The sequence below is a fragment of the Solenopsis invicta genome, chromosome 13, assembly GCF_016802725.1.
Source record: "Solenopsis invicta isolate M01_SB chromosome 13, UNIL_Sinv_3.0, whole genome shotgun sequence".
Lineage (NCBI taxonomy): Eukaryota > Metazoa > Arthropoda > Insecta > Hymenoptera > Formicidae > Solenopsis > Solenopsis invicta.
Genome location: NC_052676.1, coordinates 11,841,199 through 11,853,531, shown reverse-complemented (window position 1 = coordinate 11,853,531; position 12,333 = coordinate 11,841,199). Strand labels below are relative to the sequence as shown.

At 35.3% G+C, this 12,333-nt stretch overlaps 1 protein-coding gene across 1 annotated transcript in view; it reads left to right on the top strand.

Moving 5' to 3' along the window:
- Positions 1 to 11,866, top strand: part of LOC105196948 (short-chain dehydrogenase/reductase family 16C member 6) — an 85,977-nt gene extending 74,111 nt beyond the window's left edge. The window contains exons 5-8 of the mRNA XM_039456389.1: positions 3,715 to 3,876; positions 6,114 to 6,196; positions 10,652 to 10,768; positions 10,838 to 11,866. Of these exons, the coding sequence (XP_039312323.1) occupies positions 3,715 to 3,876; positions 6,114 to 6,196; positions 10,652 to 10,768; positions 10,838 to 11,045 (570 nt within the window). The 3' untranslated portion in view covers positions 11,046 to 11,866. The remainder of the gene's footprint in view (positions 1 to 3,714; positions 3,877 to 6,113; positions 6,197 to 10,651; positions 10,769 to 10,837) is intronic.
- Positions 11,867 to 12,333: the final 467 nt, after the last annotated feature.

Genomic DNA, 12,333 nt, shown 5'->3' with positions numbered 1-12,333 from the left:
AGATAAAGGTGCGTTCTCTCTGTTTGTTGGCAGCTGAAGCTTCTTAACTAAATCAATCGTAACTAAATTCAATTGTGACCTGGGGTCTAACAAAATTCTACATTTTCTTTAATTACCGAATGTATCAAAAACATAGACTTGCCGTTGATAGAAGCACATGACTTGTTTGTTTCCTTGTACAATATGCGACCCTCAACGTACCGCTATCTTCCGAAGATTTTGGTTCTGCTTGTTTTGACTCCTGCATGTCTTCATTTACCTCAGTGTTTCTTACACAAGAACAATAGAGCCCAACTGCTTTAGCTTCTTCCGTGGTGTCTGATTTACCTCCTTGATTAGTCGTTTCTTTTGATTCAGCTTCATGATGCAAAAGAGTGTTGTGCAATCATGCACATTTTCTGCATCGTATCGACTGGCAATCCTTTACTAAATGACCCTTTTTAAGACAGTTTAGACATAAACCTTTCTTTTTGACAGCTTCTTTTCTCTGCATAGTAGACAACTTAATGAAATTGTCACATCTATAAATAAAATGTTCTCCTTTGCAATACTCACATGTTCCCGCGCTGATTGCTGCAAGAGCTACCTTCTTCTCCGTCTTAATATTCTTAATATTAACCTTTGTGGTCGTTTCTCGTTTTTGTTTCCCTTTATCAATCATCTCCAGCGTGCTGCACCTTTCACTTAAAAAATCTAACAGTTCGTTTAATGTTAGCTTATCATCTTGTTCCTTCTCATTAACTTTAGCTCCCAATCACGTCTGGTTCTAAAATCTAGTTTCGACGAAATTAAATAAATTAAGATCGTGTCCCATTGGTCAATGGGCTCCCCTAATGCTTGCAATGCTTGCGTGTTTGTGCGAACATGGTCTGTAAAATTTCACAAACTACCTACGTTTTCCTTTGTAACCGCCGGAAACTCGAGAAATTGCTTTATATGCGTATTACTAATTAGTTTTCTATTCTCATTGCGTTTACATAAAGCTCTCATCTTAATGTGTAGTTTTCTGCTAATATATTTAATGAACTGAGAACTTGAAGTGCCTCACCTTTAAAAAAACTACGCAGATATTGAAACCTTTGAATGTCCGATAAATTTCTATTAGTATGAATGATCGATGTAAACAAATCCTTAAATAAGAGCCACTGTTTGTACTGTCCTTCAAAAACTGGAAAACTTAAAGTTGGTAACTTTACACTCAATTTTTGTTCACGACTAGCTAACCCGTCAACATTTTGCGGTCGATTTTCTCTATTTACTATTACATTTGTTATTGCTCTGAGCTTCACGATTGCCCGCGCCTCTAAATCCATGTAACTATCTTCGAATGTAGAACGTTTTTCTTCATTCTTGTTAACAGTATCTACATCTACAATGTTGCCTTCCTCGTTTATGTTAAGAAACTCTATCGATTCTTGGACTTCCGCAAATTTATTCCATAGATTTTTGATCTTAGATAATCTAAGCTCTAATTTTACTGCATCATTCGCGACCTTTGATTCCAAAAATGAGCCAAACTTCGTCAGTTGTGCCTTCATTTGACCGCGTTTCAAGTTTAATGCTTTTACACTGGCCATTTTAATAATTAAATTGAATATAGGAATGTTCGAAAGAATAAGGAAGGGAACTCACTAACCTGTATATCTCTACAGCTCTTTCCGTCGTCCGTCCAGCAGCTGGCCGTAATCTCTCGTCGAAATCCGCTCGCGCCGTTGGTCCTGTCTGCTTCTAGAGTCCTGCTTTGATGCGAAAGCGCCGCCTTGACGCTTGTTGAGGTTAATGCGAGAGCGTGTCTCTGCGCAATCTTCTTCGTACTGCTATGGTTGAACAACGCTTGCATGCGCACGGGCTTTGCCTCGACACACCGATTGAGTATGTGGGATCGTTGCGTACGTGTTACGCTGCTTGTGTGTACGAGCCTTGTTTCGACACACCGACGAATGCGTGGAACAATGCGTACGTGTGACGCTGCTTGCGTATGTGCGAACCTTCCTCGACACACCGACGAACGTGGAACTATGCGTACGTGTGACGCTGCTTACGTGTGTGCGAACCCTGCTTCGACACACCGACGAATGCTTCTTGTAACAATCACTCGTCTTTTGTTAGCCTGGCGACAACTTTCCACGATGCTGAGGTACACATGGCTTGCTTGTGAGATATAATTATCCTTTATACTCATTTTCTTGAAATAACTCGTAATTTCACACGAGTCCCTGTTCGGGCGCCATTTTGTTAGTTGATTTGCTTATTGGGGTTACGAGAAAGTTCAATATTTTTTGGGTTTCAACAATTTATTCGCACACGATCGTTCTTGTGTCTTCTCGTCTCCGCCATCTTCTCTCTACAGTACAGTCTCAAGTCGGCTCACGCTCGCCAACAACGCTTTAGGAGCGTATCTCTTGAAAAAGTAACCCAGTCATAAACAAGCATATTATAAATATATATTATAAATATGAAATTATGTATTATAAATTATGAAATTGAATAAATAATTATCTTGGAAAATTGACATGATAGGCTAATTTTGCGCCAAATTCGTTTTAACGACTAAAACTCCATCTGAAAACATTTTGTTTAAGTTGTAACAACCTGTGTTTTTCCGAGCACGGATGAGCTCAGAGGAAGCCAGGGCTCAAAGAGAGATTGCCGGGTAAATTAAATCGGGAGTGCGTAGAGAAAATTGTAAATTTATTGTAAGAGAAACAAAAATGGTACATACAAGTTTATGATATAGAAATAGAGAAACGCGGTATGTACAAGAACGGCAGTGGCTATTTACAATGCTTTTTATTTTTTTCTCGGCTCGCGGTCGGTGCGAGGAAACGGCGCGGTAGCGTTGTCTTTATCGTACCCGCTCGGTTACGACGCGTATTCTTCGCGATGTTTACCTTTTGCGGTTGGTGGCCCATGGCGCGCGCGGGTTGGGACGCTGTTCAGACGGCACGTCGGTGTTCTTGGAATTCGGTCTTGCGACAGGTGTTTTTCGGGATTTCCTTAGTAGAGAATCCTCGTTCGCGCGCCGGTGTCGGCTGCCTCGAGATCTCTCGATGGAGGCAAAGATCACTTTGCCCCCTGGGTGGCAGTTGTCACCGCGGACTCTGAGGCGGAAAAGAATTCCGCGGAATCGTCGAGATTTCTCGCTCTACCGCTCGGATTCCTCGAATATCGGGAAAGCAGGATCGGAAATCACTGAGAGCTCTCAGCGGTAACAGAACTTGCTCTACCACGCGGATTTTCTTGGTTTGGCTCGGAAGCTGGACCGGGGAAGAGTCGCTCTCTTCTCAAGATCGCCCGCCTTTTATACCCTGATCTCGGAGAGTCGGGGATGCTCGGGTGGAGTTTAATTCTCCTCGGAATACAACATCTCCGCTGCTCCGAGCTCGGTCCATTATTGCGCTCTCGCTCGCGCGTACGCCTCTTTGTTGCTCCAACGCCAGGAACGTACGGCTCAATACGCGTGCGCGCGAAGTTTGTATGATTAACGGCACATTCGTTAGGCCATTCGAGCACGCGTGTACGAAACGTTTATCAGCGCATAGCGCCTGTTTGCCTGTCCGGCGGGTGTTCGGCCGGACAGAGGGGCGATTCGTGGCCCCAAGGGGAATGATGCGAGGGCGCATCGTTACAAAGTCATTAACTTTGTCACTTAATTTACTTAAAAAAATATACTAACTTACCCAACTCTAATGTTTTGACGCTATTCTCTTTTAGACTGTAAAAGCTTTCCTTCCAATTATGTTGGAGAGCAATAAGGGGCACATTGTGAGCGTGGCCAGTTTAGCCGGTCAATGCGGAATTCCGAAATTGGTAGACTATTGTGCGTCCAAGTTTGCAGCAATGGGATTCGACGAAGCTCTTCGAATGGAACTTGAAGTAACTACAATTTATTTGACAAGCTAATTATTGAGTGGATCACAGATTAATATAATATTTTAATTATTTTAATTATTTTTTATGTTAGAAGAAGATATTTTAAATATAAATATCATTATGTTTTCAAGATAATACCACAAAAAGTTTTTTAATATAATTTACCTTATCTAATATCATTCTGCATATATAACAAAAATATTGAAACAAAATTATAAGAAATTAATATTTTACGAGATATTTCATATTTTGATATTCAGAATGTTTCGAATATAAATGTTAATCAGTTGAAAAATAATTGAAAATTTAAAAACAAAAGAAAGTTTGTTTTTGGCCCAAAAATGCATTGTTTTTGTGTTATTGCTATTTTTATATTGATATTTGAAATTGCTTCGTTTTTGAATTTTTTTATTAAAATTGATAGAAGAAACAATTCCTATAAGATTTATAATTGATGTAAAATAAAAGTATCTTAGCACTACCCAAGATGCAGCTAATGGAGATACAGTCTCCTTACACTAAGAGAAAAAATTGTAGTGGTGACAATTATAAGGGAACAACCACAAATTTTGTTAATAGAATTATAATATATAATTAAGCGTACTATATTGTAGTTATTACAACTAAGTTAATGGTTAAGAGAATCAATAAAAGTAGTTATAATTACTATATTATAGTGGACACCAGGGCTATTCAAAAAACGGGCAATTCAAAAAATGGAAACATCTTTTTATGGGTACTCGTTAAAAATTTATTTTAAATGCTGTAAACACGTCCTAATGTAACGACGATGCTAACAATGTTTCGTTGGCAACGGCGTCATATTGAAGTAGCAGTGAAAAATGTGTTTTGCGACAGTTGAAGTAATTTCTGACAGTCAATATTTCTTCGAAATTTAAGTAAGTAATAATATATAAGATTCTTTTTGAAAACTTTGAATGTATCATGTCCAGTTGAATGTATTTGAAACATTTCGTGTTTAGTTTTTGCTATGTAATGTTTATTTTTGTAGATTATACGCAATAATGCACACAGTTGACGTCGAAGCTATTCGAAATACCAAACGTCGAATCGTCGTTCGGACAATTTTTTTCTTTCATATTGGCGTTCATGTAGCAAAATACATAATTTAATACTCAACAGATGTAATTACACAAAATATGAATAGTCCCTGACTTGTTCCAAAAACGATAAAGCAATAAAATTCTCTATTATGCGTTTGTATTCTTTTATTGTGTGTAACATTTCTTCATAATGCTATATACTTTTCTGAATAAGACAAAGTATTAACAATAGCTTTTTTACATTTTTTTTTATCTTAAAACATAAATTTCAGATTATTCCCGGACTAGCTTCAAATTACCCTGGGTTCGAGGTTATTTGAAACACTTAGCAATGGTTGACATTTTTATATATAGTTCAAAGCAAATACATTTCCGTCTTCTATATGGCATTCCGTTTTTCGGGCATTGTGAAGGAAAAGGTTCAGCTTTCAATCCATTCAACTTTTTTTTAATGAATACAAAACACAGGAGACGCAAAAGAAAAAAAGTGTTCCGGTGAATAGCCTCGGTCTCCCTTATAGCACAGTATAAGAAAGAACAGTAGGTCGACTCCGTCATAAAGCACGGCGAAAGTTGTCCTTCGCGCATGATCGAATCGCACAACCAGCAATATGATGATTAAGTTCTGATTGGACAATTCTAGCATATGGCGTCATTAACCCGACTCAGGTTAAGTTAAACCACTGCGCTCGCAAACGCTATTGGATCCAAGCACAACCAGCGATTTTGTAGTCATCGTATCAAAGGTGCCGACACCGAGTCGACCTACTGTTCTTTCTTATACTGTGCCTATAGTATATTGCAACTATTGTTTATTAGTCCTCTTAACCATTAATTTAGTTGCAATAATAATAACATAGTTTACTTAATTATATATTATAATTCTATTAACACAATTTGTTTAATTGTTCTCTTATAGTTGCAACCACTACAATTTTTTCAGTGTAGTATCTCTTGACAAAGATGGTTACTTTATATTATTAACTTTCTTTCTTCTTTTTATCTCCAATCACCTGCCAAGTAACTTCCATTTTTTGAAACATTCTGTAAATATATGTATAATATAATAATAATATAATAATATATGTACAATTTTTCTGTATATTGTATATTTGTTTGTATATGTATATATATATTATTAATTGATAAACTAACTTCTATTCCCTTCTGTTCTAGTACGAAGGATACGATATCAAAACAACAGTCGTTTGTCCTTATTTCATCCGCAGTACTGGCATGTTTGATGATGTTGAATCAAGGTACATGATATTTCATGATACTTACATGTAGTATAATAAATACGTCGAACTGATCAAATGTTTTAAATATTAAAAAAAATTTTCTAGAGGAATATTATTCTAAAAAACATATATCTTTCCAAAGATATATAAAGATAAATAACAAATATAAATGTGTGTGTGTGTGTGTGTGCGTGTGCGTGTGCGTTTGCGTGTGCGTTTGCGTGTGCGTGTGCGTGTGCGTGTGCGTGTGCGTGTGCGTGTGCGTGTGCGTGTGCGTGTGCGTGTGCGTGTGCGTGTGTGTGTGCGTGTGCGTGTGCGCGTGTGTGTGTGTGTGTATTTATACGCATATATTTTTTTTTATACTTCAGATAAAATAACTAAAAGATTAGAAGACTTGTCATTCAAACACTGTCTGACAACGCAATTATAGCAGGTGCATGGTACATCATAATGGCACATAATTTGGAAAGACTTAAAAGAAAAAAGAAAAGAAGGTGATAGATGACACAATTATATTACGTCGTTTACAGTATAGAGGAAGCAACTTACTAAGCGATTTAAAAGTAAACTATATAGGACAGTTTAAATGTCTGCAGAATGTTTGCAGAAGATTTTGAACTATTATTAAACACAATTGGATAAAATTTCTAAACAGGATACAGAGAACCTCTAGGGGAGAGAATCGCTAAGGGGGATCACGTGACCGACTCTGTGATTGGCTGGCGGAAATATGCAGATTTTTCATTGCTACGTCCATGCATTGGCCCGCACACATCACGTGGAATCACCGATGGTTTCTCGCGACGAAGCACAAACTTAGGGATAGAGGGACGGAGCATAAAGTCCTACTTTAGGCAAGAGGGGTGTTCTCTCAGGCATGCAGGAGGAATCGTTCTCCGCCATATTGGTTTCAAAAAACTCATACATAGATATATGTGTCAGTGACATCCCGTTTGCGCTGTGTTAGTGTGACAGCTATAAAGTTAGGTTAGATACTCGAACTCATTCGTCTTATTCATCAACGTTAATTCACTCTTTAAAAATAAAAATGGTAAAATGCTTAGTACCAGGATATTTCATGACAAATTCTTTAGACAAATATAAAAATAAATTTCAGAAAGTATTGGAACAAAATATAAAAATTAGGTTCCACAGGTAAAAAATTATATTAATATTATTGTTGGGTGATTATGGAATGGAGTCACGGGATCGCTGTTAGGAGGATCGGGTTTCAGGACGTGGAAATAACGTCGTAATCTGAGAGTGCACTTTAAACTTTTATATTTCAATAAACGTACCTGCAGAGAACACCCGGTATGCTGGACGTGCGGATTACATGCACAGATCACGTGTGAGCGCGTACTTCTTTGCGTTTCACTCGCGGCGCGAGATCGCTTCGTTACATTAATTGTTATATTAACGCGCGCTCGTTCCTCTCCGCGACCCTAGACGAGGACGCTCGAGTAATTCTTCGGCTCGTCTTACAATTCGTATTCAATTGTTTGTGAGATATCTTCGCACTGTCGTAATTACTTAACGAGAACAATATAACTGAGTGTAAGATTAAAGGTAGCGATGCGAACAATCGGAAGCTCGTCGGCGAATCTTGCGATGCTCCGTCTCGGCAGAGCGCGAACCCTGAAACTCTTGCCTTCGATGGCAGGGGGAAAAGATCACGGGTCATGCGAATGATCCATGGTAATATTTTCGCGAGGTAAACGAGATTCGGCGTTCTCTCGTTTGTATTGGAGACGGAGCGGGAAAATATATTTAATCCGAAACAATTATTAATACGTAATATTTTATTTTTATTAATTAAAAAAAATATTTTCTTTGTTGATACTATTTATGTATGTGTTTGTTGATACTTTATTTATTTAAAACAAAAAAGAAAAAAATTATTTTAAATTATAGTTTTTTTTTCAGAGTTTATTTTTTAGTTTGTTTTTATATATAAAATATTATTTAATATAGAATACTTATTACATTGGTAAATGTATTATATGTTATTAAATAATTAAAGAAAAATTCAATGTAAAAGTTTAACAAAATTTTAAACTTTATTATTCTGTACTGTTTATTTCACACATACACTGTACATGTTTTAATGTGTGCAATCTATAAAACCAACATGGCGCCCCCCCCCCCCCCCAAACGTGCCTCGCCCTGTAAGTTGTGCACCGTCCTATTCCTAAGTCCGTGCGACGAAGCCTGTGCCGAACGCATTGACGTCGCAATGCAAAATCTGCACATTTCCGCCAGCCAATCACAGAATCGGTCTTGTAATCTCCCCTTGGCGATTCTCTCTCCTAGAGGTTCTCTAAGATACAGTGTTCCCTTCATCAATTCCTACCCAAGAAAGATTAGTAGTTACTCTTCGTTTTCTTGCAACAAAAGATTCTTAAACAAGTTTAATGTATCTTTTCAAAGTATTTAAGCAATCAATTTCAAGAATTGTGGCTAAAGTATGTGGTTATGAATGACAGCGACAACGACAATGACAACGACAGTGAACAGCAAACAGTAGCAAACAACAAGCACCCGTGCACGTACGCGTTCATATTGCGCACAAATTTTCTTTGATGTACCGCCTCATGAGGGAATGGATCCGAATGCGAATCGAATGTTCTATTAGCATTTGTTTTGGCGTATATATCTAACGAATGATAAAAACAAACGTCCGCGTTCGCTGTTTGTTCGGTGTTCGTTCACTAAATGTATACCCAGCTCGAGAAGTAACGAATCTATCCGGACATAAATTTAAAAAATCGCGTTTTAAATACACGAAAATGACAAAAACAAGCAAAAACGTGATATGTTTTAAATCAGAAACGTGATATTCTCTAAGATATTTGTTAATGATGCTTGATAATGATCTCTGTTCCAAGGGAGAATAGAAAATTTATCAGATGCAGTCACGAAATGGTCTTTACAAGCGAAAGCAACCAGGAAAAATAATCCAGAAAAGATGAAAAAAGAGGTTTTTGGGGTATTTAAAAGTGTTGTCATAGAACAAAAATTCTAAAAAAGTCAAGAAGGTAGTTTTCATGAAAATGCAACTATGATTAAAGTATAGAGGTAGCAAGTCTTGTGAGAGACAAGATATTACAATTTGAAATATTTTTTCGGCTTGTAAAAATAGTATTTTCTATCAAAATGGGAAACTAAAATTTGTTATTATGTGTTCAATCATATCTAATATGTTTCAATCATATCTAATACCAGTTAAAATTTTAAATCAATTTTTTAGAAACTCGCAGAAAAAAAAATATTTATTAAAAAACATTTTTTTTTTTTTTTCAAAGTATAGACGATAAGAAGAAGCTCGGAATTTGAAAATTTAGAAAACTTAGTTTTTTTTAAATGACAAAAAGATTAGTCAAATTTCAGACAAATCCATTGAGGAGGATTTCAACCTTTTTTATTCGGCTAGAGCCTTTGTTTCCGTTATACATTTTTTTCTGGAATCCTGTATAAATTTGTTGCTACTGCGTTCACTTTTCTCTTATCATGAAATCATATTATAAAAACTTTTAGAAAATTTTTAGAATATTTAATTCTTTGCATCACGGTATAGCTCGGAGAGCTACACCTTCCAACCAAGCTTATTTTATCAAGAAATCAGTTGTTTCATATATTCCTTTAGTATGTTTGATATTACAGGATTGCTAAAAGTCCTCTAACTAATAAAATAAGTTTTAGAATCATATTTTGAATAAACAAAAATTGTTATTATTAAATATACTAAAAAATTGCCGATTTTAGAGATTAAATTCATTTGCATATAATTTTGCATAATAACCCATATTTCAAAATCACTATCTCGGGATTTTTGAAGTCGCTGATTACAAATCATGTTAAAAATTTAAAATTCAAAATGGCGGATACAATATGACGAACAAAATTATTAAAATTGACTGGATGCAAGCTTGAAGCTTTCTATTTAGGGGGTTTGTAAGGTCTCTGATTATAAATCCAAAAATTCAAAATGATGGCTCTAATATAGCGGGCAAAGTTATCAAAATCAACCAATTTGCTTGAAACTTGTTATTCTGGTGTTTTCGAAGTCTCTAAATACGAATCCGATGTCAAAAATACAAAATTTGAAATGCCAAATGTAATATGGTGAACTAATATGGCAAACGTAATTTTTAGTTTCAAGCAAATTTGGTTAATTTTAAAATTTTCGTCCGCCATATTGAACCTACCATTGATTTTTAATTAGCAGCCTCCAAAATTCTCGAGTAACACGTTTCAAATTTTAATTGATTTTGGAAATTTTGTCTACCATATTGGATCCGCCATTTTAAATTTTATATTTTTCACATCGGATTCATACTCAGTGACTCCAATAACCTCCAAATAACAAATTTCACAAAATTATATTTACTAGAATAAAAGTGCCTCAAAAGGTTAATCAAAGTACTTCGGTCACAATACAAACTTATTATAAAAAGTTTATTCAAATTTTAGATACGTCCCAACTCTAAGACCAAACGCTGTAGCCGATAGAATAATAATGGCAATGAGGTGTAACGAGAAATACGCCATTATTCCGGGCTACTTACAAATTCTGCTTACTTTAAAGTGGTAAGTTGTTATTTTATCATTATTTTATTGTTTACATAAAAATAAAACTACATAATTGAAAAAATACAGGATATTTCCGTGGCCATGTGTTGCGATGTTTCTTCGTGGATTAGTCAGAGATGCTTCGCCAAGCCATGACAGTAGCAAACTGTACACAGACGCAGCTACAACTATCGCAGAAGAGGAATGTACAGTACCGCCATCAAAGGATCAAAACAACGCCGCCATCCACCAACAATTAGCCAGACGTGTTTCCAGCTCCGAAAGAAAGCCTTGAATTTTCTTGCTCCGTTTCACTTCGTTTTAATATCGATCTAGAATGTGCTTGTTTTTTTTTATCACGTCTTTGCTTTTAAACCAGCGTTGTCCCTTGATTCTTTATATTTCAATCTCTTATTTTATTTTATTTTTTTAATTATTTCAATGGATGAAATAGAAACTTGTACAGCATTAAAAAGCAATAATAGATGTTTCGACGAGTAGAATTACACTTATATAATTTCTCCCTCTTCAAACTTTTTTTGTTTCTTTTGTCTTCAGCGATTGGCCGATTACTAGAGCAAAAGCTCAAAGCAGTGCATTTCAAGTTTAAAAATGAATATTTCTACTTTTGATACATAACCTAACTTATATAGAGTGATTATTAATGAGTGTCCCCACTTTTTATTATAGGAGTATGATTTACTGACGGATACGTATTTCTAACATATTATTATATTAGAAATTATAAATGCGTGCTCTTATGGTAAAAAGTGGGAATATTCATTAATAATCATCTTGTATAAAATGCTTCCACATACATAACTATTTCTTTGTGATTATATTGATGAATTGTTTTAAAAATTTATCAATTTATTTAAAAACATTTTGTTTAACCCTAAAAACACTGCACATAGGTCTGGAAGATCCATATGAAATGTTGATGTTTAATTGCTGTATGAAGAGGAAATGAGAAAAAATGTTCGGGCTAAAGGGAGAGATTCACTATTGATCGCTACGTTGACCAGCCTCAGAACTCAACTAGAATTTAAATGACACAGAAGTCAAGTTTTTTGTTATAATTGTCATCATATTCTCCCTGTTACTTAATTATAATTTAAAAAAAATGACAATGCCATAATTTTTTTTTAGAAGTATCACTCTTTAGCTTTAAAATACGGTATTATAAAGTTTTTAAAAGTTTTTGTTGCAAAGATATAATGTAATTTAAAAAATAAATTTTTTACAAATCTTTATCTTTGCTTAATAATTTTTCGTTAATAACTTCACAATAGACCATTTTTTGTCATTACCGTTTATTCAGTCATATTTTTAAAAATCTAAATTTACATTCAAGAAAAATTTATAGAAAAATATTGATTAGAATTAAAGTTATTACTTCTCAGATTTGCATTGGTCCTCCAGACCCATGAACCATGTCTTTTAATAATGATCAAAATTGAGGCAGACTTCCTCACTAACAAAGTAACTGCATTATACGTTTTTAATCAAAAGATATGGAAGATACACATGTAACGATATTCTCATACTAGTCCTGAAGAAAATTTTTTTCAGAATTCTTGTAA